Genomic DNA, 26,290 nt, shown 5'->3' with positions numbered 1-26,290 from the left:
GTTACCTCCTACCAGCCACTTCCTACTGAACCCGCAATGTACAGCCATTGCCCCAAAATAGTTCTATTTCATTTGTTCCTAATAACACATAGTGTGCAGCTTTTGTTTCTAGCAAAACCAAGTAACCTTTCTCCCTTGCTTGCACTCTTTTGCACTTTAGGCTCCCCGCCGCAGATCCAGAACGTGGGCCGGACTCCTGATTCTACACGCGTGGCGCCAGGTACACCACTGTCCCGCCCTCTGGAGGGAGTTCAGCACCTTCCTGCCTTTTAATTGGGTCGGCTAATTTTAACCAGCCCTGCTTCTGGGCCTCGAATGTTGTTGCAATCTGCGGTCGTGAGCAAGCAACAAAAAGGGGCCAAACCCCTTATCTCTGCCACTGCGAAGAGCTAGCAGCAGATCAAGCTACTGATTAAAACATCAGAGCAGGCTAGGTGGTTTTTCTTTATGCACAAGGTTACACGGGCAACCAAGCCTCCTAAACAGCACAGGATGAAAACCATGTTCTGGCGGTGCTGTCTAGGCAAGATCTGTGGCTCTTGGAGGCGACGGGAATGGAAAGTATCGATCGACCCCACGGAGCACAGAAGCTGCAGCATGTCATGAGGGTGGCCAGTTTTTAAAATAGTCCCGTTTTGGACATTCCTGAAGATTTTCTGAAGGAAGGGGTGGAGCTTTGGAAGAATGGGGCTTGGGGAGGGGAGGAACCTCAGTGGGGAGTCCGTCGATTGGCTCCAGGGGAACAGATCTCTGTTCTCTGGAGATTATTTGTAATCCTGGGAGTTCTCCAGTCCTTCCTTAGAGGTTGATAACAACCAACAGGCACCCTGGATAGATGAGATCACAAACACATAAACACTGTGTGCACACTGGCCACAATAACGACGACTGCATTATTTCTATTAGTCAGTTGTACAGTATATAAAAATGTGTACGCGTTAATTTACAGTACTGTAATCTTACTATAATGGAGCAGCGTGTTCCCAATGACGAGCCAGAAAAAGCGAGGGCTGCTGGGAAGTGTAGTCCTTGGCCATCCGTGAGGGCCCAGATTGCAGCTCCTCCCAGAGGAGCAAGGACCACACTATGTATTGTCAAAGGCTTTCACAGCCGGAATTACTGGGGTGCTGTGTGGTTTCCGGGCTGTATGGCCATGTTCTCAGATCCTCTGAAGATGCCAGCCACAGATGCAGGCGAAACGTCAGGAGAGAATGCTGCTAGAACACAGCCATACAGCCTGGAAACCACACAGCACCCCAAGGACCACACTTCTCAGCAGCCATACTCTCATTCATCCCCCATGATGTGCTTTTCCTGGGGGCAGCAAGCCATGAAAAAGAAGAAAAGTGTAGAAACTATTCACACACACACTCACCACGGTGTGCTTCTCCCTACCAGGACTATGTCCCTGTGGTGAACTTTGAAGAACTTCCTGCCTGGCAATATGGGACAAACTCTGTCAAGCCACAGCTGAGCCAAAAGAGCCTGTTAGCAAAGTTAGGGGTGCCTCTCTCTGTGTTTGTGCGTGGGTGGAGGGGGTAAGAACATAAGAACAAGCCAGCTGGATCAGACCAAAGTCCATCTAGTCCAGCTCTCTGCTACTCGCAGTGGCCCACCAGGTGCCATTGGGAGCTCACCTGCAGGATGTGAAAGCAATGGCCTTCTGCGGCTGTTGCTCCGGAGCACCTGGACTGTTAAGGCATTTGCAACCTCAGATCAAAGAGTATCAAGATTGGTAGCCATAAATCGACTTCTCCTCCATAAATCTGTCCAAGCCCCTGAGAATACCTGAGAAAGGAGAATCCATTTGCAATGTTAGGGGAGCCTGTCTATGTGTTTGTGTTCGTGGGGGTGAATCTGTAAGTAAGCTCTTTTTCCATTGACTAATTAAACTAGGTTTTCGTTATCTGCAGTAAATTGAGAACCAAGTGGGGAGGAAAGGTGGGGGGGTTGGTTCACCACAGTTTTCTAGAGCCCTTTAACCCACCAACGGTTTTCTAGAACCCTTTAACCCACCAATGGTTTTCTAGAACCCTTTAACCCACCAATGGTTTTCTAGAGCCCTTTAACCCTCCAACATGTTTTCTGGAGCCCTCTAATCCACCAACTCTTTTCTAGAGCCCTTTAACCCTCCAATGGGTTTTCTAGAGCCCTCTAACCCACCAATGGTTTTCTAGAGCCCTTTAACCCACCAACGGTTTTCTAGAGCCCATTAACACACCAATGGTTTTCTAGAGTCCATTAACCCACCAGACAGTTTTCTAGAGCACGTTAACCCACCAACGGTTTTCTAGAACCCTTTAACCCACTAACGGTTTTCTAGAGCCTGTTGTATTTGTTCGTACAATGGGCTTTACTGCTAGTAGCGTAATAAACAACTTAAACAATACCCACTTGTTTGTGTTTATCAGTATCAGATCTCTGTTGTTCAACTGAAATTATAAACAGGTATACAGACCTTAGTATAGAAATTAACAAAAGCCGCAAATGCTAGTACTCACAGATGCGCTAAGACAACTTCTTGCATGCTGCATAATATACTTTAGGGATTTAACACAAGTTCTGTTAAAAGGTGCAAGACCTTTTAAAGATAGTGAAAGATTCAGAAAGGCACTCAACCAATATGTACAGCAAATATATATAGCAAATATGTAGGCAGATCTCTGGTATTATTGAACTACATTTTTACGCACACACATTTTTATACACTGTACAATTGATTCACAGAAATAATACGTTCAGTGTTATTTTTGCCAGCGTGCACATGGTTTTTACCCACTCGGGTATTGGCAGCCTTACCCTGCCTTTCTCTTTATAGTACCTGTTTGAGCAGCAATTCTCAGGCAATGCTGTTTAGCTCCATGCCCCAAACAGTTTGACTGCCCATTTCCACATATGAAATTTCTGTTAAAGGGATGGGATTTTTTCCACCTCCAGGTCTGTTGGCAACCTTACTTGTCACGCCCATGGGAACAAGAAAAGTAGCACAGGCTGAGGTTCCCTCTCCTGTGGTGACGCAAAATGCAGGATAAGAGGTCGAGATTCCTTTCCATTGTAGCCCCCATTAATGAATCACCAAATGGTAAATACGTTTTAAATAAATGCGGGCCACCTGACCTTCAGGTGACCCAGTACAATTTGAGATGGTAGCAATATTTCTGTATCTTCCCCAGCAACCCTGCAAGGTGTTTCACAACATTTCCCACTTTTACAGATGGGGAAACTGAGGTTGAGGATCAGAAAGATCAAGTGAGCTTCACAGTTGCCAACTTGTTTAATAGGAAGGCTCCTCCACTACCAAACAAAGATAGGGGGATTTTGGCTGTTAAAGGCACAGGAGCCCTGCTATGAAAGGATGTTGGCAACTCTACCAGGGTGACATTTTGGAATCTTGCTCTAATTCTAATTCAGTCGTCAAGAGTGGGCCTCATATGGTTTGACTAGTGGCCTCGCTGAGCTGAGACACCTGTGATGGGGCTGTACCATATGAGACCGTGGGTGGAATTCACATTATTAAGTCTATTCCTCAGTGCAAAAAAGAAAACCCCTCAGGACTAGAACTAGTCGTTTTCCCTTGCTGTGCTGACTTTCTGTGTGCAATGCTTTGCTGAACAGAGGAGCACCCAATAGATGACCCACCCCTTCCACTTGCAGGCTCTAGTGGTACAGCCCTGCCTCAGATTTTCCACCTCAATGAGAACTGGGGCAGAAAGGCACTGGAATGAGCAGCCAGGCATCTTGGGATGATGGGATGAGACAGGTGGAAGTGGGGGAGGACCACCTGAGTGCTTCTGGCTCTAGCCCTTCTCTCTGATTCACTTCTCATCCCTGCCAGATCCATACCAAGTCCTGGGACCCACTAGCAGCCGCTTGGCAAACCCAGGTGGGTCCAAATCTTTTTCCTCTTGGGGGTGGTGGGTAGGGGTGACAGGTTTAAGGAAAGCGCGCCTTTCCCAGGCATGAAGATACATAGGTGGGGGAGCTTCACCTGGTGAGCTTCTGCCTTTTGCATCTCTGTTAAGGGCCAGGAGGGGGAAACGATGTAGAAAAGAGATTAAAAATATAGGAGCCCGACAGCACCTTGGAGACCCACAAATCTCCCCCAGGATGAGTCAAAGCTCACTTCATGAGCTAGTCGCTTAACTTCCGACACCATCCTGAGCGCAATTACACCCTCGTCAGTCAATTGCAATCAATGGGCTTGCTCAGAGCTGTTAAAAACAACACGCATTAGCTTATGTGCTGCCCCCTCGTGAACCACCAGCCAGCATCAATAAGCGAGTCGATGCCATTTTCGGTAGCGGCAGCAGGGCCTCAGCCGAGTGGCCCCGCGGTGCTGTCTCATAACACCACAGGGCCACTCCGCTCGGTTTGCTGTGGGCCCATTCCAACTTCCCGCCCCCTCCCCCCCACCCCACCAACAGTCAGCAGATGCTAACCCGGTCCTGGTCTCCCTCGGCAGGCAGCGGTCAGATCCAGCTATGGCAGTTCCTCCTGGAGCTCCTGTCGGACAGCAGCAATGCCAGCTGCATCACCTGGGAAGGGACGAACGGCGAGTTCAAGATGACCGACCCCGACGAGGTGGCCCGGCGGTGGGGCGAGCGCAAGAGCAAGCCCAACATGAACTACGACAAGCTGAGCCGGGCGCTGCGCTACTACTACGACAAGAGCATTATGACCAAGGTGCACGGCAAGCGGTATGCCTACAAGTTCGACTTCCAGGGCATCAACCAAGCCCAGCAGGGGCAGCCGGGCGAGCCCAACCTGTACAAGTACCACCCCACGGACCTGCCTTACCTGCCCTCTTACCACCAGCAAAAAGTGAGCTTCAACCTCGGCCACGCTGGGCAGATGCCTGCCTCCTCTGCCGGCTTTTTCGGGGCACCCTCCTCTTACTGGAGCTCAGGCAGCGGCAACCTGTACCAGAACGCCCCCGTGCCCAGGCAAGCTGGCAATCACTTGAGCTCCTTCTATTAATCCCCAGTGGCTTTGAGGGTCATGAAACCACCTGGGACTTTGACCAGCCAGAAGACCTTGTTATTGAAACAGCAGTCCACCCCTCCGGTCTAGAATACCTTCTATCCACCTTGAACAAAGGAGTGGGGATGGGTGGGGGAGAGGTCTGATGCCCCTCTCTTCTGCCATCCCACTAAACCGTCTGCTCTTCACCCTTATGAATCAGCACTGAAGAATGCTCAAGGGAAGGAAATAAAAGCAGGGCAGTGTACAGCCCCCAGCCAAAGATTCCCTCTGGGCCCCCTACATACTGCCCCCCCCCCCCGCCCCGACCCAACACAGTTATATAATAACAGGAGTTGCCAACCTTTTTGAGTCTGCAGGCCGCTCTGGAATTGTGGCATGGAGTGGCGGGCGCAGCCACAAAATAGCTGCCACAGGAGATAGAGCCAGATACACAAAGTGCAGGGGAGAGAGGGTGTTTTAAGAAAAACACTGGGAAAGAGGAGTGAAAGAGAATGAAACTAACACTGTGCTGGTAGCTGTCATTGAAACTACATTATTTTGATTTGCTCAGCCAATCAGATCTCCAGTAGCCGGTCAGGAGCCCTGCCGGCCAAGTCCCCCACCCACTTTCTAAAACACCTGTCAGGCATCAGAAAAGGTGTTGACGAGCGCCGTTGGGCATCCCTGATATCAAAATACAACACAGAATTTGCCTCCATGGTGTCTCGAGCTGAACAGGGCCTTCGGAATCCTGTCCTCGTGGCCCCCTTATCTCAGCCGCCCTGAACACAACCACAGTTCCACCAGCTGCACTACATCCAGAGAGTGAGCCATATGGGTCTGCAGTGCCAGAAACGAACAAGAGAATTCCAACCCTTTAAGGGAGAACATATCTTTAGTCCCAGTTACCCTTCTTTGAACAAGGGTTCCCTTTGTCGGGTACTTGGAATTGGATGAACTCAGCTTCAAGTTGTCGAATGTTACGCTGGGAGATAAACTGATTTGTTTTTAAGAAGCTCCCGAACACCAGCTCATTTTGGAATTAGATAGTTATCAGTGACCTGTTTATTTTTTGGATTTGACAGTTATCAGTGGCCTTTACTGCGCTCCTCGGTAAAGGCAGATCTGAAATTTCCTGATAACGGCCGGTTAAATGTAATGCACAACGATTGAAGGCGGACATCTTGCTTAACCACGATGAAAGACGCCCGTGTTCAAAGTCAGTTTGTTTCCAGGTTTGCACAAGTGCCTTATTCCTCTTTCCTCCCTCCCTGTGCTAAGACTTGTGGTTAAAAACTAATTTTTTGTTACCTGTGATGCTCAGCTAACAGGCATCCTGAACCATCCCACTGGCTGGGGTGTGGGAATGAACCACCTGATATTCTATGGTTCCTTCTCCCTTCTTTCAGCTCTGTTGAGGATGAGGCCTGGTTCTCAGTCACTGCTTTCCGTTGCATGTGGGAATTAGGCTTACTGATTCAAAGGAAGAGAGAAGAAACATAAACAAGCCCACCTCTGAGTCTTCCTGCCACATCTAGTTCCGCCTGATGTTTCAAACCCTTGAGGTGATGATGGACATACTTTTTTCGGTGGTGGGGGGGGGGATTACCGTGGGAAACTCGTACCTTTTTTCTATTCTAAAGTGAGCTCAAGGGGTGGTCAATGGTTCTGCACGTTTTCTAGGTAGTGGGGGAACTGCTGCATCGGGTAAGCGCCTATTGGCCGGAACCCTATACGTCACCAATCTCTTTCTATTCCAATCTCTCAAGCGGTTTCACAATGTTTTAACAAAGTGTTCTTGAATTTTTTTTGTAAAGTGAAAGATGCAAATATTTGTCTATAAATGTATATATGTAGCTTTTAACTCACAGCAAGGACGGTAAAACCGAGGCACTGTCCAGCAGGAGTGGTCTTCTTTGACAGGCGAAAGAAGGGTTGCTATTGTGTTCACAATGCAGGGGAGATAGATGTCTTCACTTCTGGTTATCTTGCCAGTAGATAACTGCCGTTTGGTTCCAGTAGTTGCAAACCTCAAAGCACAACCAGGAGAGAAAACTATGCAGAGCTCTCTGAGGAATCAAGGATTATATTCAGAGATTTGAGTCCTTACTCTTGTCTGTGTCGTACCAAGAGGTTCATAGTGGTGGGTATTATTCGAGGGAACTGCAAACCTGCCTCTAAACAGGGTCTACAGGTAATCTTGCAATGTCAGAGCTACACTACCAACCGCTACCAACTAAATTTGCTCAACACTTTTTATGAAAAGCAGTCAAAATAACAGAAAACAGTGTGCAAGTTTTCAGATTCGCCAGAATTCTACGTCAGGCTGAATGGTAAAAAAAAAGAAGAAAAAAAACAGCAAGAAAAGAGTGTATGTGTGTGCGTGTGCCGAGAGATTTCTCATGGAAGTTCCTTTTTTTTAATAAGGAAGTGAATTTAGACATCGCTAGAGAGCTTTGGGGGAAAAACTGCTAGTGTACTTATTTAGCTTTAAGAGGAACTGATCAAGACCATATGAAGCCTTGAATTGCCACTAGGAGGATAAAGGTATTCCCCTGAGCAAGCACCATGTCATTACTGGGCCGTGGGGTGACGTCACATCAACAAAACTCGGTTTCACATAAAGATGTTAGTAGATTGTATATTCTTCCACCAGAGGACAAAGCATGCCAGACCTTCTTTGTTGTAGAATGCTCTCCCTGGGTCTTAGTGGCTACCTATCCTGGCTCCCCCATCTGTTTGATAGTAAAAATAATTTTGGCATAAACGCTCTTGTATCAAAGTACCGTGTTCAATAATGCACAAAAGAATGGTTTTGACAAAGGCTACGTGTAAAAATGAATGATAATCCTCATATTGGCTTGGGACTATATTCTACGCAATTTTCTCCACGGCTGCACCTCAGCTGACCAAGCCAACATCTTTATGTGGACACAGAGTCTAGGCAGACTATGTTTATGGGATGGTTTACCGCTGCCCTCCCCATTCACCCGCTTTGTCCCCAGCAAGCTGGGTACTCATTTTACCGACCTTGGAAGGATGGAAGGCCGAGTCAACTTTGCGCTGGATACCTGAGCCTCGAACTCAGGCAGTGAGCAGAGCTTGGACTGCAGTGCCGAACAGCAAAGCCACTATAAAAACACCCAAATGTTTGACATTGCACTGAATGTTCTGGCTGCCCTCAAGCATGCTGTGTAACTTGGCAGTTTGGCCAGTCTGGTTCCAGGACGCAGGTTACCGAGTTACCCCCTTCTAAGCCCACAGACCTCAATGGACTTAGAAGGGGAAACTGTGCTGAGGACTGAATCGTTCTTGTTTCTTGCTAGCTTCTTGGGACCTTGCGGGTGACTGCATTCTTTAGCAAAGAGGGCTCTCTGTCTGCCAGCTGGGCGAGGCTTGGGCATCCCCTCAGGTGTCTTTGGAAGAATTTTGGGGTCACTGTTTCTGAGACCAATCGGGAGCGGGTGCTTTCTGTGCCCCCTGAATTGTATAGGAGACTAGGCTGGCCGTGGTTGCTGGCAGGAGTCTTGGAATTGTTTGATTCATGTGAATTCCAAAAGGGGCATGGTGCTAGAATACCAGCAAGGCTTTGCCAAGTGAACTCAGCCAGTTTTCTTCACAGCAGAAGTGAGAATTGCAAGCAATCGCACCATGAAAAACTGTTGCTATTCTGACTGGTGGATCACCCTCCAGTAAAGGCGCAAAAAGACAGATGGCTGAAAAGTTGCCAGCCTCCAATTTTTAAAAACGAAGTGCTATTTCACAGCGCCACCCACATGTGGAACTTGGGGCCGCAACTAGTGGCGATCCGTAAACTCTGCGCTTTTGTCCTCTATTCCCACATTTATGGCTACCAATCTTGATCCTCTTTGATCTGAGATTGCAAATGCCTTAGCAGACCAGGTGCTCCGGAGCAGCAGCAGCAGCAGCAGGCCATTGCTTTCACATCCTGCATGTGAGCTCCCAAAGGCACCTGGTGGGCCACTGCGAGTAGCAGAGAGCTGGACTAGATGGACTCTGGTCTGATCCAGCTGGCTTGTTCTTATGTTCTTATGTTCTTACATACCTTGAAGCTCCGCTCCTCGCTTTTCAAAACTTTCGCAATCAAGTTTTTGGCACTTGAGTATTGAAACCACACGGGCAACTTGGTGAGATCTCAGGGGCTGATCTGTCCAGGAATGGGGCTAAGCCACCAGGCACAGTTCCTCGTTTTGCCTCGAGGACTAGCAGATGCGAGCCTTTTGCTGCGTCGGCCAACATACCCAAATCCTTCCCTATGCTTTGTGAGGGCCCACTCTATGGGTGGAGACAGACCATCTGACAACGCTTACTGAAGGTAGGCAAGGTTTGCTGAGTGGCTGGATGGGATCTTGCCTAGGCAAGCTTCCAGTCAAAGAGTCCAGACCCATAAGACTCGGGCTTGATCATTTAAAAAAAAAAAGAAGAAAAGCACCCCTTCCTTCATGGTGGGGGTACGGTTTCGTTCAATGTCTCCTGTTTGCATTAAACATTTCATTTGTACCTCTGGTTCCAGTTGTGATTTTTTTTTAAAATGAATTTTTCACAGGAAATAGAAACAAACAGAGAGCGCCTCAGCTCACTTCAGCCTGCCCCCTTGTCACACTGTTAACCAAAGACTGATACAAGAGAAGAAGAGTTTGGATTTATACCCCACTTTTCTCAACCATAAGAAGTCTCAAAGTGGCTTACAAACTCCTTCCCTTCCACTTTCCGCAACAGATATCTGGTGAGGTAGAAGAAGAGTTTGGATTTATACCCCCTCCCCCTTTCTCTCCTGCAAGGAGACTCAAAGGGGTTTACAAATGCCTTTCCCTTCCTCTCCCCACAACAGACACCTTGTGAGGTGGGTGGGGCTGAGAGAGTTCCAAAGAACTGTGACTAGCCCAAGGTCACCTAGAAGGAATATAGGAGTGGGGAAACAAATCTGGTTCACCAGATAAGCCTCTGCCACTCAGATGGAGGAGTGGGGAATCAAACCCGGTTCTCCAGATTAGAGTCCACCCCTCTTAACCACTTCACCATGCTGGCTCTCCCTGTACAGTTTTTGATCTAAATGGACTCTGGTTATAAGTACAGAGACTTCATTTAAAGCTGCATTCCATCTTTTCTAGAGTTCAGAGGTGGACAAGGGTATCACTCAGTTTGTCTTCTTACGTAGCCTTGGGAGGAGGGTTACCAACACTAACTTGGGAAATTCCTGGAGATTCGGGGGTAGATCCTAAGCAGGGTGGGGTCTGGAGAGGGGAGGGAGCCATAGAGCGTAGTCCCTCAGAGTCCACCTTCCAAAGAAGCTGTTTTCCTCAAGGGGAAACTATCTCTGTGGTCTGAAGACTAGCTGTAATGCCAAGAGATTCTCTTGGCCTGCCAGGAGGTGGAGATCAAATACTGTTAATTTCAGTGCTGAGTGAGAGTTGAACTTAGCTCCGCAAGGTCATGTGACACTGTCCCCGCTGGTGTCAATTTTACGTTTTGCACGCACCGCCTTGCACAAATTTCTTTCTGCACCAGCCTTCCCCCCGAAGGAGAAAGCATGTGTCCTGGCAGAACAGATTACAGCAGAGGTAAAAAGCCGGATAACAGCAAGCCGGTCACAATTGCGGCGCTCTGCTGCCCCTTCCCTTTCTCCCTGGCTCTCTTATTTATTTAACCAAGGAGCCTCGTCCTTCACAACAGCTGGCGTCTGACCCGCCTGCCTCTTTCCCCGCAGGAGCCAAAGGGGCCACCTTCCTCTGCTTCTCCCATCTGCTTCCTACTCTAGAGGGGCCTCGAGCCAAAGCTGCCTTTCCTGTTTGTCCGGCTTCAGAACAATGCAGACCCCTCCTCTGGAGCAAGCCGGGAGAGATACTTAGAACAATGAGGACTACAAAGCAGGTGGGCTGGGCAGCAACGCCAGCTCCTGGGGGCATTTCCCTTCCTCCTGTTTTGATCTGTTCCCACTGTTGGTGGAACAGGACTTCTTCCCGGTAAAGCTGGCAGAAAAGAGCGCACTCTGGTGATGCGTAAGGAGAAATGGGGAGGGTTCTTGCACAAGGGAAAGAGAGAGCCGCGGGCTATGCTTGGCTCCTGCTCAAGCCCACTGACCTGAAATATGCTTGGCGGGGGGGGGGAGAGGGAGGGGTCTCCCATCCACTTCCCCTGCAGTTCAGTAGCCACAAACAGCCTGGCGTGTGAACTAGAGATACACCATGAATGACGGTGCAACGACCAAATATTTAAAGAGAAAACAACGCGTTGCACTTACCGCTATACAATATATATTGGTTCAACTAAATTATCAACAAAGTGCAATAGACAATAAACATGCTCATAAAATACAGTGCTCTTAACCTATGTACAACATCAGCATCCTACAAAGTATACAATCACAGAGCCTTGTGGGAGAATGCATATGAACGACTTTCGAGTGCCCAATTAGGCGTCCACAATATAGGCAATAGATTGGTTCAGTATCGAAGTACTTCTGTTACTTGTGCGATCGTCCTCGCTACTGAGGTCTCATGCACTCAACGAACATAATGTGAACGGGATACACGATTTTTCACCGTTTTCGAACTCGGTCTTCATCAGATACTGAAGCTCTTACCCTTAAATATGCCTCTCATACGGGGTCTATGCAAAATTAAATATGATTCATATATTTAATTTTATATAGACCCCGTATGAGAAGCATATTTACGGATAAGAGCTTTAATATCAGATGAAGACGGAGTTTGAAAACGGTGAAAAATCACGTATCCCGTTCACATTATCTTCGTTTGTTGCATGAGAACTCAATAGCGAGAAAAATTGCACAAATAACAGAACGTTATCTTCGTTGAGTGCACGAGAACTCAGTAGCGAGGACGATCGCACAAATAACAGAAGTACTTTGATACTGAACCAAGTTATTGCCTATATTGTGGGCGCCTAATTGGGCACTTGAAAGACGTTCATATGATGGTGAATTCTGCATTCTCCCACAGGACTCTGTGAGTGTATACTTTATAGGATGCTCATGTTGTACATAGGATAAGAGCACTGTATTTTATGAGCATGTTTATTGTCTATTGCACTTTGTTGATAATTTCGTTGTACCAATATATATTGTATGGCGGTAGGTGCAACGTGTGAACTAGAGAAGCCAGGGGTCACTTCCCAAGTGAGCAGTGCTGCCAGCACAAAGAAGGAGGGGCTGCTTCATCAGGTGCCGCAGCACTCTGAGTCAAGCGGCACCTCTGCCTTAGTGACCAGCAGAACTTTGGAAAGGGCAGGGTGGTCTTAAGTGGGAGGACAGCAGAATGGGTAGAAGCGCTGCAAAAGAGAGCAAATGGAGGTGACCCAGTTTTCTCCCCCACCCCCACCCCAAGTTGGGTCTGATTTCCAAGACACCCTGAACCTTTGGGATGACCACTGAACTTTTTGTGAAGACACTTTGCTTCCCCGCTGGCAGGGGCTGATGGGAATTGTAGTTCATGAACAACTGGAGAGCCACAGGTTGCAGACCCCTGCACTAGTGGTTTGATTTGGCATAAAGCAGCTTTAACAAGAGATGAAAGCTTGTCCATATACACTCAAGCCATAGGGGAGAGGTGCTCACAAAAAACCAGAGGATACAAACAGCTTGAAAAGCACATTCCTTTCCTTCCCGCTCCATTAGTTGGACAACAATATAACGAGAGATGTCTAGGATTGAGGACTTTGTGACCAGACTACTAGAATCAAGTGAACAAGAAAAACGGATGGTTAAAGATGCACAGTGAGAACATATCACTCTGCAGGCCTTACAACACTTCAACCTATAATAAAGACTACCATGTCCAGGTCAGTTTCCCTTTTTAAAAAAAAAATAAGTAAACCATGCCAAAGAAAAAAATGGCTCTTGCAAAAGTCAAGAAATTTAAATACAGAACAAACCAGAAGAGATTTTTCTAACTTTCTGAAAAGCCGTGAAGCGAGGAAAACAGTTTGGCAAAGTCCCAGAGGAAACAAATGAAGCAGAGAAAACAACGGGAAAAAATAGACACATTTATTGAGTTAAGACACTCCCCCACCCTACGCAAATGGTTGTTATGCTCAATTTTTTCCCCCAGAAGAAAGCGCAGGACTGCAGTCTTGTTAGCGCCGTGCCCACTCGAAGACTTTAAGTCTGTAGGAGCTACAAGGAGGTGTCTGTGCGCACACATCTTACGTGCCTGGCTGGCAGGAGAGCTGTGGGGAACTCAAGGTCTCCTACACGCAAAGCCTGCTTGCGATGGGCATCCTGCCCACCAGAGGGCAGGACTTGACAGCTCAGAGGTGACAGGACGGCTCCTTGTTTCTGTATCAGAGGGTGAACAGGGCATAAACAGCTGGGTTACCTCAGGCCCAGCTTCTTTTTCTCCTTCTGTTTCTTGCGCACCACGTCGATGTTGCGATCCTTCCACATGCTTTTGCGCAGCTTGATGGGCCGGCTGCCGACATACTTACCTATAGCAGACACAGAAGAATAGAGAACAGTTAGGCAGGCAGGCTAAATGTGAGGACAGAGAGGCGCCCCAAGAAAAGCCCGTTCCTCCGTGAGCTAGACTTCCACCTGACAGCCTAGATCAGTGGTGGCGAACCTTTGGCACTCCAGATGTTATGGACTACTATTCCCATTAGCCCCTGCCAGCATGGCCAATTGGCCATGTTGGCAGGGGCTGATGGGAATTGTAGTCCATAACATCTGGAGTGCCAAAGGTTCGCCACCACGGGCCTAGATCATAGGTGTCAAACTCGCGGCCCTCCAGATGTTATAGACTACAGTTCCCATCATCCCCTGCCAGCATCACACCACCCCTTAGAAACTCAGAGTTGGAAGGAACCCCCAAGGTCATCCAGTCCAGTCCCCTGTACAATGTAGGAAATTCACCGCAACCATCTTCCCCACCTCTACCAATGACCCCTGCTCTGTACCCACAGGAAGACAGCAAAAAACCCTCCTGAATGGGCTAATCTGCCCTGGAGAAAAATTCCTTCCTGACCCCGAAGTTGCCATCAGCATTATTCTGGGTCAAGATATTCTAAGAAAAGGCCACCAGAGTCAATCGTTTGCATATCCCTTTCTGCCCTCTCACTCACAACCTGCCTAAACTCACAGTGAGGATTGCTGTCAGATGGCCATCCAGCCTCTCCTTAAAAACCTCCAAAGAAAAAGAGCCCATCACCTCCCAAGGAAGCCTGTCCTACTGAGAAACGACTCTGACCATCAGGAAGTTCTTCTAATGTTTAGGTGAAAACTCTTTTGATTTAATTTCAACTCGTCATTTCTGGAACGACTTTCTGAGGCAACGGAAAGGAATTCCACTCCAACCTCTATGTGACAGCCCCTCAAATACTTGAAGATGGCTGGCATATCACCTCTCCATGCAAAACATACCCAGCTCCTTCAAGAAGAAGAGGAGACTTTGGATTTATATCCCCCCTTTCTCACCTGTAAGGAGACTCAAAGGGGCTTACAATCTCCTTGCCCTCCACCCCCCCATAACAAACACCCTGTGAGATGGGTGGGGCTGAGAGAGCTCCATAGAACTATGACTAGCCCAAGGACACCCAGCTGGCATGTGTTGGGAGTGCACAAGGCAATCTAGTTCACCAGATAAGACTCCACAGCTCAAGGAGCAGAGCAGGTAATCAAACTCGGCTCTCCAGATTAGAGTGCACCTGCTTTGTCGCCTTCCTCTGGACACGTTTCAGCTTATGAACATCTTTCACAAGCTCATTAGTTCCCCTTCCGCCCACGCCCACGCCCACACAGAGCCAACAACAATTTACTCCAAAGCTCTGGTTTTGTGCTCTAGCAGGATTCCAAAGAAGACAAAATTAAGGTGACGCTTCTGCACAAAATGGGGTTTCTAAGCCATCATTTCATGCTGCTCAGGAACAGCCAGCCAGTGTGTTCGAGTGTCTGCATTCAGACTTCAGGACAAACTGGGATTTAGACTGGGAACTCGTCAACTGGGTTCAAGGCATGATGGGAGAAGAGAGGGAGAAGTTGATATGCAAGCACACGGGCACAGCTATAGAGCAAGGGACAGGGAACTCTGGCCCGAGCACAAATTTAAAGTATTTATTTTAATAATACTTGTATTTATCGATTCATGTTATTTATAATACGCCCTTCTCACTTGGATTCAAGGCAGGTTACGCAGAGGAAGTCAATGTAACTGATAGGATAGGACAGTCGATAAGCAATACAACAGGATTAGGGGTGCAGAACCAATCAGAAACACGCCTTTCTCCCCAATGGGAACACAAAGCAGCTTACATCATGCTCTCCTCCATTTTATCTTCCCAACAGCCCTGTAAGGTGGGTTATAGGCTAAGGGTGTGTGGGGGCCTGTGGTTACCCAGCAAGCTTCCACAGCAGAGAGGAGATTTGAACCAGGATCTCTCAGATCCTAGTCCAATACTCTAACTACTCCACCAAGGCTTTCTTCTACAGCCATGGTGGCGAACCTATGGCACTCCAGATGTTCATGGACTACAATTCCCATCAGTCCCTGCCAGCATGGCCAAGACTGACTTTGGTGGGCCAAGGGATAAGGCAGCTCTGGGAGCAAGAACTACACCTGCTGTTTTAAGGGGGCAATACAAAAATGAACGTCAGAGAAATCTTGGAGCCGCAGTATAAGGCTGAAAGAGCCGCAGGTTGCAGACCCCTGACTCAGCTAGATGGCTCAATGGCGGAATTGGTCATGCTGGCAGGGTCTGGTGGGAATTGTAGTTCATGAACATCTGGAGTGCCATAGGTTTGCCACCACTGCCCTACAGGGACCAACTAACCCAGTGGTTCTCAACCTTCCAAATGCCGCGACCCTTTAATACAGTTCCTCATGTTGTGGTGACCCCCAACCCTAACATTTATCCATCTTACAGATGGACAATACTGATGCAGAGAGTCTTAGGCGAACCCTGTGAAAGGGGTCCCAACCCCCAGGTTGAGAACCACTGAACTAACCTAATCCTTCCTATCTCAGGGGCACAGTACTGCAGCCAGCATTCCCAGCACAGACGGGGGCTCACCGTTCATCTCTCGCATGGCACGGACGTAATCGTTGGGGTCCTTGAAGCTGACGAAGCCGTAGCCTTTCGTCTTGCCGGTACGCTTGTCCCGGATCACTTTAGCCTTCAGGAAGGACGGGTAGCGGCTGAAGGCGCGTGCCAGGATGTCGTCGTTCACCTCGTTGCCCAGGTCCCCGCAGAAGATCCGGAAATCATCTGGCAGAAAGGGAGGGAAGAGCGACGCAAGGAGTAAGGGAAGGTGACTGGTATGGCCTCTGAACATTTGCCTCGGGACAAGCTTCTAGCAAGGAAGCAGAGCTAACCCCGAACAAGCATGGGGAGACGGAAGCCAGCCTCAGGAGAATTTCAAATCACTGAGAAGCTGGTCACGCCTCTTGCATAGACAAGCAGAATCCCACATTCTCTCCCCCTTTAAATCCTAGCTCCAACAGTCTAAATAAGCATCAGAATTCAGTTTTACCTGACAGTGTTTCAGTTCATTTTTCTGCCACATTATTTAAGGAGGAGGATGTTTAATAGCTACAGCAGAGGTCGGCAACCCACGGCTCTAAAGCCAAATACAGCTCTTCAAAGACACAAATAAATTCTTAAAATATGTTGGACAGGTGAAGGTGGGGGCAGAAAAACCAAGATGTGAAAGGACCAACAGGAACAGGGTTTTGTGACTTCTTAGAGGCGATGTACGGAAGACAAAATGGGAGATGTGAGAAGTGATCGGCAATCCATGAGCAGATTTGGGCAGCAGGCTAAAATAACTGTGCAGGATGCCGGTGTAGTGGCAGAGTGGTTAAGAGCAGGTGCACTCTAATCTGGAGGAACCGGGTTTGATTCCCCGCTCTGCCGCCAGAGCTGTGGAGGCTTCTCTGGGGAATTCAGATTAGCCTGTGCACTCCAACACACGCCAGCTGGGTGACTTTGGGCTAGTCACAGTTCTTCTGAGCTCTCTCAGCCCCCACCTACCTCACAGGGTGTTTGTTGTGAGGGGGGAAGGGAAAGGAGTTTGTAAGCCCCTTTGAGTTTCCTTACAGGAGAGAAAGGGGGGTATAAATCCAACTCTTCTTCTTCTGTATATATTTATGACTTACTGCAAAACTCAGCGTCTGCCACTTCCTAATGAAGGGCTCGCAACTATCACCGTTTGGGCTGCAGAAACTTTAGGGACTGTTAAACACATTGACTCTCCATGGAACAGTATATTTCAAGGTGCACAAATAGGCTCCTTTGCGTTGATTCTTTGTTGATCTCTCACACAATGTCTCTTCAATGAGAAAAGACTGCCCATTCCTGGCTGCAAGCTCTGCTTTGGGCATCCACCGATCCAGGCTACTGACTGCAGGCTTGAGGAAAGAGCCCTCATTGTTTTAGGCAAAGGTTCCCTCAAATAGCAGCTGCTCACCGGGGTCCCACTCCAGGAGACTGGCGTCTTCCCAGCAAGTGCCGGCTGCTGTGCGGATGCAACGCTTCAGCTTCTCCTGCTTGGTTTTCTTCTTGTCCTCGGGTGTGTTCTCCACGACAGGCTGGGGAGGGGTGAAGAAGTATGCTGGTTAGTCCATGCACTATACAAGTACGCTGGTGGATGAACTTGAACCACTCAGCTCAGGGGTCGGCAACCTTTACCACCCAAAGAGCCATTTGGACCCATTTTCCACGACCCCGAAGATCTACTGAGCTGGAGAGGCCGCCTCTGGTTCGGCCCCTCCACTCACCTTTCCTTCCAGCACTGGGGGGTGGAGGCGCCAGGCAGGGAAACCCTGCATCCTCAGTCTTTCTTTCACCCCTGTGGAAATTAACCCTTTCGTGCCTCTTGCCATTAAATAAACCCCACTCCCAAAACACACGTTGTATCCAACATACCCCTAAACTTAATAGCTGAGAGCATGCCTTCCGTGAAGAATATTCCAAGATTGTTCCGAGTATACCAAATAAATATAAATAAAATAAACAATCCCTTTCTAAAGTGTTCTCTCTGTGCCTGTGAATTTTCTTCTCATACAACTCCTTGTTTCTCACTGCTTCTTCTGGCAGACAGGCCAAGAGCAAGCATCAGTCCAAAGATGGGACACTAGAGTTCATGGATATCATACAACAGTGGTGGCGAACCTATGGCACTCCAGATGTTCATGGACTACAATTCTCATCAGTCCCTGACAGCATGGCCAATTGGGCATGCTGGCAGGGGCTGGTGGGAATTGTAATCCATGAACATCTGGAGTGCCATAGTTTCGCCACCACAGGCATACATAAATCCCTTATTACCTCAACAGGGACGAAGCCAGAGTCAGGTCCTCGGGGGCGCTTCCCCCGTGCAGGCGGCGGCTCGTGCACGCGCATCGAAGGGAGTCGACTCAGGTCCACCAGCGGAACAGGCTCCGCCTCCGGCATGCTGGGTCCAATCACCGGCTCCTCCAGCCCAACTGGCTCCTTCTCCTCCACCACAGGGGGCGGAGGCTCTCGATGCTCCTCCTACAGGGGGAGGAGAAAAGGCCATGAAACCCAGGAGTAGGCATGGATCAGATGCGTTCCTCAGAAGATTGCCTAAGGAACTGCCTGCCATGGGAATCTTAGTGGTGCAACTCCTACATCCCAGAGTTGCCGCACGCAGGATCCACCCACAGGATGCTGCGCTGTCACCAACCTCTTGCTTCTTCACCGGAGGGGCAGAATACACCGTAGGAGCTGCCTGGATGACAGTGGGGTTCACTTTGGGAGGTGCCACAACAGGCCGAGGAACAGGCACCAGTGGAGCCAGAGGGCCGACAGGAATTCCTGGGCCAACCTAGTGGACAGAGAGCAGCAAGAATTCAAAAAGGATATAGAAGAGATAGAAAAAGTGCAGAGAAGGGCAACAAGGATGATTGAGGGATTTGAGCACCTTTCTTGTGAGGAGAGGCTGTAACATTTGGGACTCTTTAGTTTGGAGAGGAGACGTCTGAGGGGGGATATGATTGAAGTCTATAAAATTATGCATGGGGTAGAAAGTGTTGACAGAGAGAAATTTTTCTCTCTTTCTCACAATACTAGAACCAGCGGGCATACATTAAAAATGCTGGGGGGAAGAATTAGGACTAATAAAAGGAAACATTTATTCACGCAACGCGTGATTGGTGCTTGGAATATGCTGCTACTGGAGGTGGTGATGGTCACTAACCCGGATAGCTTTAAATGGGGCTTGGACAGATTTATGGAGGAGAAGTCCATCTATGGTGACCAATCTTGATCCTCCTTGATCTGAGATTGCAAATGCCTTAGCAGACCAGGTGCTCCGGAGCAGCAGCAGCAGAAGGCTACTGCTTTCACATCCTGCATGTGAGCTCCCAAAGGTATCTGGTGGGCCACTGCAAGTAGCAGAGTGCTGGACTGGATGGACTCTGGTCTGATCCAGCAGGCTCTTTCTTATGTTCTTAAGAACAACCTAAGAATTAACCGCTCATATCGCTGCCTGACCCACATCTCCAGCCTACATCCTCTCTGTTGCAATTCGAATGCTGCTCAGGCAGGTTCCTGACAGCATCTCTTTAGCAATTATAGGAATATATAATACAGAAAGCAGAAGATGGGGTTTCTGGGACAAGGGCAAGATCACATGCAGTCAAATGCCCAGGTCAATGATAGAGGAAACATACAACCAATCAGGGGTTGTTGGTCAACAAAATAATAAACGTGCAGCCAATTGGGGATGCGTAGTCAAGTCTGTTCTGGATGGGACTGCATGTCGTAGCTTGGAGGTGCTGCCAGTTGACAACTTATCTCCCAGCTGCTGTGAATGGCCCTCAGCTGATCTAGGAAGTGTGCCCGCCTGCAGACCTTCCTGGACAGCCAGAATCCGGCCACAGTTACTCCTATTTGACTTCATCCTGTGTGACTGCAGCGTGCTTGGAAATTTTTCAAGGCTTGCAAGCGATGCAGGTTCTGTCGGTGCAAAATGCAAAAGAAACTCTTCTGGAGGCCCTAGGTTAGCGAGGATGCACACACCTGGCCCAAACTACACAGACAGTGAACTCCTTCGAAGAATTATTTGAACACAAGTTCACTGAATGCACGGAGCTTGATCGGGAATTAACTGGAAGGGCTGCACGGCAAGAGAAGCCCACTGGCTGCTCATATCCTACCGCAGTTGAATGCGCTGACTTTTAAAGTTCTAAACTATCTAAACCCGTTCCCTCATGAGTCTCCTGATCAATTAAAGGTATCTAAAGGACCCCTGTCCTGGAGGTCCCAGGCTAGCTTGATCCCATCAGACCTCTGAAGCGAAGCAAGGTCAGCCCAGATTACTATTTGGGTGGGAGACCCCCGAGGAAGTCTAATGGCCAGCTGCCTCTGAATGTCTCTTGCCTTGGAAACCTTGTAGGGTACACTGTAAGCTAATGCAACTTGATGCCAAGAAATAAAAATAAGTAACAGCCTTGATTTCCTGTGCCAGCATCTTCGGGGTGAGCTAGGGAGGCAACCTGTTTTTGTTTTTCCTGGTTGATAAATTATTTTATTATTATCAGTATCAGTGGCGGAGCAGCAAGGGGACGGGGGGTGCGTTGCGAACTGGGCGCACGTCTGGGGGTGGGAAATTGCCCACCCGCACCCCTCCCCCTTTTCCTTGCACCCCCCTGTGCCCCCCTGCCCCATTCCCACATTTACCTTAGTTCCTTTTCTTTTTCTAGTACTTTTTCAGGCTGAAAAAAGCAGCCTATTTACAGTTCAGGCTCAAAAACGGCCTGAGCTCACAAGGTCTCCTGGGAAGTATAGTTTCTCAGGCAGTTTTTAGCCTGAACTGTGAAGAGGCTGCTTTTTTCAGCCTGAAAAAGTACTAGAAAAAGAAAAGGAACTAAGGTAAGTGTGGAAAGGGGGGTGGGGGGTGCCGCGGGGGCCATGGAGGGCCAGAAAAAACACACTGCGCACTGGGCGCAGTTTGGCCCAGCTACACCTCTGATCAGTATTTAAATATGAAACCTGGATGCTGAGCAGTCTGGAGCAAAAGCATTTTAAATATAAACTCTGCCCTCTCCCGAACGACCTCTGGATTCCCCTCTGCATCCCTTTCTTCTAAAATGCCAAAGTTCAAAATGCGTCTTCTTTGATTCAACTCTAACACAGACATGCAGGAAGTAGTCTCAGCACCCCAGGAAAGACAAACCCAGCCGGTGTCAACCGACCTTCTCACAATAAAGGTACTCACGGGGGGACCAGGTCTCATGGGCCCGATGCCTCCGAGAGGCGGGCCAGGGGCTCTCTGCATTGGTGGACCCATCAGCATTGGGGGGCCCTGGGGCCCTGGCATGGGAGGCCCCACCATGGGTTGATGATGAGGCGGCCGCATTGGCATAGGCCGAGGACCACCTGGAAAGAGGACAGAAGAGAAATAGTTAGCAGGCAGCGATACCCAGCAACAGTAACATTAGCCAACGATGGCAACAAGAAGTGTTTTAATAAGACAGGTCTTGCTGGTTTTATTCTTTGCAGGGCAGCTTACTTAAATAACATTCCTTAAACAGCCAAAAGGCCCGCGGCAGCATCACACTAATATGACCCCCAAAATTACTGCCCACAAAACTTTAGCTACTGATAATATAATTCTATTATCTTTGGAGAATAGTAGCCACTGATCTGAACTTTGCAAGGGAAGATATGATTTATAGGATAAAAGTTGCCCTAAATATTTCTGCCTCTGATCACCCCAACAACAGCAGAACAAAGTATGTTCCAGAGTCTCTAGATGGCCATTGCACATTCACAACTTCTGTCTGAATAAGTAATGCTCGCAAGATGTCCTTCGGCGACCCTAGACAGAAATGCATTAATTGCAGAGCAGCTATGAGATTCAGATTCAGCTGAGGATCAGAGAGTACCTAATTTGAATGTGGCCTTTGTTGCCAATTCTGACTACCTTTAGCAAAGCCCCTCAATCTGAAGTCCAGCCAACAATCATCTGTAATACAGACCACCTTACAGAACCATCATCAGGTTGATGAGACAATATATTTAAGTATTGTCAAAGGTTTTCACGGCCAGATTCAACTGGTTGTGGTAGTTTTCCGGGGTGCGTGGCTGTGGTCTGGTGGATCTTGTTCCTGACGTTTCACCTGTATCTGTGGCTGGCATCTTCAGAGGTGTATCACAGAGAGAAGTCTGTTACAGGCGGACCCAGTGTGTTAAAGACTTTCCTCTGTGATACACCTGTGAAGATGCCAGATACAGGCGAAATGTCAGGAACAAGATCCACCAGACCATGGCCACACAGCCCGGAAAGCCCACCAGAACCAAATGTATTTAAGGCTTTTTGACTAGTTAAAATATTTACATAAACACTATTTATGATGTTGCTGTTGGGTTGGGATAGGTTAGAAATTAAATTTTAAAAGCCTTCTGGTTAGAAAGGCAGTAGGTTTTATGTATTTAAGCACTGGTGCTCACACTTGTCTGGAAGAAAGAAGCAGCAAATGGGTGCGAATGCTGGGATTTCCCACAAACACAACTAAATATTTCAGGAGGGTTTTGGGCCCGTCTCATCCTGATTTAGCAACAGCTCTCCTGGGAGTTCAGGAAGAAGAATTTGCCAGGCGTATTTTCAAAGGTCTTGTTTTTAATTAAGATGCTAGAGACTAAACATGAAACCTTGGCATGAATGAAAAACGGGTAATTTAACAAGACCTTCTAGGGTGGACTAAAATCTTAATGCCAGATGCCTCTGCAGTGAAACGAGTGAAACGAAACAGAACTTACCAGATCTCTGCAAGACATGAGGCACAAAAGTCGGTCGGAGGATAGGAGGTCGCTGTGGGGGCACAGCTGAAAGGCAAATACCAAATTCAAGATGAGACTGGAATCCCTGTTACCACCCAGCTGCAAACAAAGCAAGCATACAATGCAAGTATAGAGCACGACAGGATACCTCTTTTTCAAAATGCCATCTCAGATTAGAAAAATGGCACATCAGAATGAAGTCTGCTCCTTTGACACAGCAAGTTCTGCATGAGGTAGCGGTTAAGAATTCTCTTAGTCTAGAGAACAGGGTTTGATTCCTCACTCCTGCACATGAGTGGGATTTCCCACAAAACAGATAAGAAGAAGAAGAGTTGGATTTAAATCTCCCCTTTCTCTCCTATAGGAGACTCAAAGGGGCTTACAAACTCCTTTCCCTTCCCCTCTCACAACAAACACCCTGTGAGGTAGGTGGGGCTGGGAAAGCTCAGAAGAACTGTGACTAGCCCAAGGTCACCCAAGTGTACAGGCTAATCTGAATTCCCCAGATAAGCCTCCACAGCTCAAGCGGCAGTGCGGGGAATCAAACCCAGTTCCTCCAGGTTAGATTACACCTGCTCTTAACCACCACGCCACTGCTGATAAGGACTCTTATCTGGTGAACTGCATTTATTTTCCCACTCCTACACATGAAACTTGCTGGGTGACCTTGGAATAGTCACAGTTCTCTAAGAGCTTTCTCAGCCCCACCCACCTCACTAGGTGTCTGTTGTGGGGTGAGGAAGAGATGGAATTTGTAAGCTGCATTGGGACTCCTTACAGGAAAGGAAGTGTATAAATCCAAACTCTTCTTCAAATGTAGTAACCTCAACTATAGTGTTCACTTCCATGCAGAAAGTTTTGTGCCCCTGTTTCCAGATCCTCCTTTCCTGACAAGAGGTTACTAGTCTACCTACCAGTCCCACCTTCAAGCAAATCTGCAATTATGGTAGGTAAAGATAGGGGGGGGGGGGGGGAACTGGTCTAGCTAGGTGGCAAAGGTCCACCAAAAGCATACCTGGGCCTACAAACGGTACTGGAGGGGCCACAATAGGAGCGACAACAGTTGCAGCAGCTGCTGCTCGAGCTTCCAGTCTCTGCTGGACCTGGAGGACAAGAAGAAAGATCCCAGTAAGAATGGGTCATCGGCTCAACAGGATGAACAGCCAAATGCAGAAGTCTGCCTGCCCACTCTTGTCACCTTCCCCATGCCCAAATCCTAGACTATAAAGCTAAAAACTAAAAACACACAATCATATTTACGTTACTGTATAAGAATGAGGAATCAAACCCCACCCCCAATGTGACATCCTACACGATATCACAGAATCATATATTTATTCACAATATATCTTAATACCCATTTGTTTTAGCCAGGCCTCAATGGGCTTACAATAAATACCGGAGAATAAAATATGTGCAAAAACGCAATCACTTTAACCATAAAAGATCCATCAAAAATTCTGCTCCCTCATCTAGCTGCGAACACCCATCATCTAATTGTCTTGCTGAAAGAATATGTTTGGGCCAGGTGACTCAATGGTTCTAGTAAATGAGGCTAATAAAATTTCAAATAGCAGTGGCCACCACTGAGAAAGCTCTGCTCATGTCCACAAGCATGGGTTTTCAGATTCAGTGGCCTAAAAGTGCTTATGATTTACAAGATGAGACTCAAATGAGAAAGGTATCAAGTGAGCATGTCCAGTGCTGTATGATTTGCTCAATGAAGGATCACAATGCATTATATCAAGTAGAAATGCTGTACAGCACAACATTGAGAGATGAAAGTGAAGCATGTTCCTCCTGCTTCAGCCAGAGTACTAGCATAATGCTGTTCCCATAGCACTAGAACCTCTACAATACACAGTCTCCTGTACCTCCAAAGTCAAGACTGTCTGGTCATCTAAGCCAGATTTTGAAATGAAACCAGCTTTCTAAGCTTCCTAAGGTTGCAAAATAAGTGGCTCAAATCAGGTTCTTACCTGCTGGTAAGTGTTGGTGGCGATGATAGGGCGGATGACTGGGACAGGTGGAATTGCAGGCACAGCTGGCACTGCCAGGGCAACTGGGACAGCCTCCACCACTGGAGTCACAGCAGGTAAGGAAACTGGAGCTCCCAGCACTTCTTGTGAACCAAATCATGCCAAATGACACCCATATGAGTTTATGCTCATATAAATTGCCCAGAGTTCACCTAGAACACCTCACATAAGTTAACTTCGTAAGGCAGGTCCCCCACTGACTGTTTGACCTGCCAGTTCAATGATCCATCTTCAGTGTGGATCATAACATTTGTATTTACACATATTTTAGTGATCAACAGCGTCTGATTATGTGGAATGGGAGGGGAGGTACCCGCTCAAGAACCTTGTTGTTTGTCCCCTGTGGGAGATGGGCTGAGACAAAAAAACTCTTGCATAATCTACTGAGTCCATAGCAGAGGTGGGATTTGAACTCGGGGGCTGGATCCTCCAGGTGACACTCTCAGGCTCCATTACACACAAGGATATGAGGAAGTGGCAATAGCCCAGCTACACAAACTCCTCATCTTGAGGAACTATGGCTTGCGGTACAATGGAAATCTGCTTGGCATGCTAAAGCCCTGCTGAAAGGATCAGGTAGCAATGATGTCAAAGACCTCAGCCTGCAACATTTAAAAGCTGCTGGCTAGCCAGCTGGCTAGCATACGTCCCTGTGACGATTGCAAAGGGATAACCATAGTGGTGCATCGTAGCAAAATAAAACCGGAGTCCAGGGATATATCAAGGACTAAAAACACTTATTTCAACATGAGTTTTAATGTGAGCTCACTTCCTTCGACAGATCCACAAAAGGTAAACTGTCCCGGAAGATTATGCATCCATATGAAGAAGTGCCCTTGACCACTGAACAACTGGAGTCGAGTCCAACAATATCTTAGAGACCAATGGGATTGTCAGTGTGTAAGCTTTCGAGAGAAAACGTTCCCTCGGACTCTCCAAAGCGAATACTCCCAAAATCTCACTGGTCTCTGGGTTCCAGTCGAGTTCAAGTGCAGATGAGCACCGCTGCCTCCCGAAACCCACTCAGGAAAGCTCATATGGAAATGTGGTTGTTAGTACTTCAGGTGCCACTGGATTTTCAGTTCAACTCAGCCCGACCTTTCTGGAATCCATACTGCTCCCTCAACACCTCTGTGAGCTCCCCTGAATCTCAGTTAAGGGCTAACAACTCCACACTGTGCCTCTGAGCATATGACAAGTGCGGCTTCACACGCTCAATGGGTCTCGACAAGGGAGCCCCCCCCCCCCCCCGCCCGGGGAAACCTCTTACAGCGCCATCTCGGCCTCCATCTCCTTCAGCCGCTCCTCCCCGCTCTTCCCGCCTCCCGGTCTCGGTTGTCCCCCGGGCACCGCGGGGGGTCCTCCCGGAGGAGGAATAGCGGGAGCCGCCATCGCAGAGACTCTTCGGAGGCCGGCCGCCTCACGACCACCACAACCACGAAGAACAACTCCCGGCGCCCGCCTATGACACCGGAGACGGCTTCCGGCGCCGCTCTCTCTCGCCGCATAAC

The 26,290-nt window shown here is 48.3% G+C and overlaps 2 protein-coding genes across 3 annotated transcripts in view; one reads left to right on the top strand and one right to left on the bottom strand.

Moving 5' to 3' along the window:
- The window catches only part of LOC125435649 (retroviral integration site protein Fli-1 homolog), a 57,494-nt gene extending 48,011 nt beyond the window's left edge, over window positions 1-9,483 (top strand). The window contains exons 7-9 of one of the 2 annotated variants that reach the window (XM_048501931.1): window positions 161-220; window positions 3,836-3,883; window positions 4,463-9,483. In XM_048501931.1, the coding sequence (XP_048357888.1) occupies window positions 161-220; window positions 3,836-3,883; window positions 4,463-4,977 (623 nt within the window). In that variant the 3' untranslated portion in view covers window positions 4,978-9,483. The remainder of the gene's footprint in view (window positions 1-160; window positions 221-3,835; window positions 3,884-4,462) is intronic. The other variant, XM_048501932.1, reaches the window with a different exon arrangement.
- A 3,491-nt stretch (window positions 9,484-12,974) lies between these two features.
- RBM42 (RNA binding motif protein 42) lies at window positions 12,975-26,254 on the bottom strand. The gene is made up of 10 exons (XM_048502348.1): window positions 26,050-26,254; window positions 24,720-24,876; window positions 23,756-23,843; window positions 22,720-22,785; window positions 21,176-21,336; window positions 18,641-18,781; window positions 18,262-18,468; window positions 17,402-17,522; window positions 16,006-16,200; window positions 12,975-13,428 (listed from the first exon to the last, which is right to left on the bottom strand). Exons 1-10 carry the CDS (start codon window positions 26,169-26,171, stop codon window positions 13,316-13,318), a joined length of 1,371 nt encoding a protein of 456 aa, XP_048358305.1. The 5' UTR covers window positions 26,172-26,254; the 3' UTR covers window positions 12,975-13,315.
- Window positions 26,255-26,290: the final 36 nt, after the last annotated feature.

Source organism: Sphaerodactylus townsendi, linkage group LG06 (genome assembly GCF_021028975.2).
Source record: "Sphaerodactylus townsendi isolate TG3544 linkage group LG06, MPM_Stown_v2.3, whole genome shotgun sequence".
Taxonomy (NCBI): domain Eukaryota; kingdom Metazoa; phylum Chordata; class Lepidosauria; order Squamata; family Sphaerodactylidae; genus Sphaerodactylus; species Sphaerodactylus townsendi.
This window is presented reverse-complemented; position numbering and strand designations above follow the sequence as displayed.

Bases quoted from the DNA above. Each gene is read 5' to 3' on its own strand.
- RBM42 (XM_048502348.1), bottom strand. From the start codon at position 26,171: ATGGCGGCTCCCGCTATTCCTCCTCCGGGAGGACCCCCCGCGGTGCCC. The intron at 23,844-24,719 runs GTAAGAACCTGA...CTTGTCCTCCAG, and splicing joins CCACCAACACTTACCAGCAG to GTCCAGCAGAGACTGGAAGC. The intron at 18,782-21,175 runs GTGAGTACCTTT...TCTGTCCACTAG, and splicing joins CCATGAGACCTGGTCCCCCC to GTTGGCCCAGGAATTCCTGT.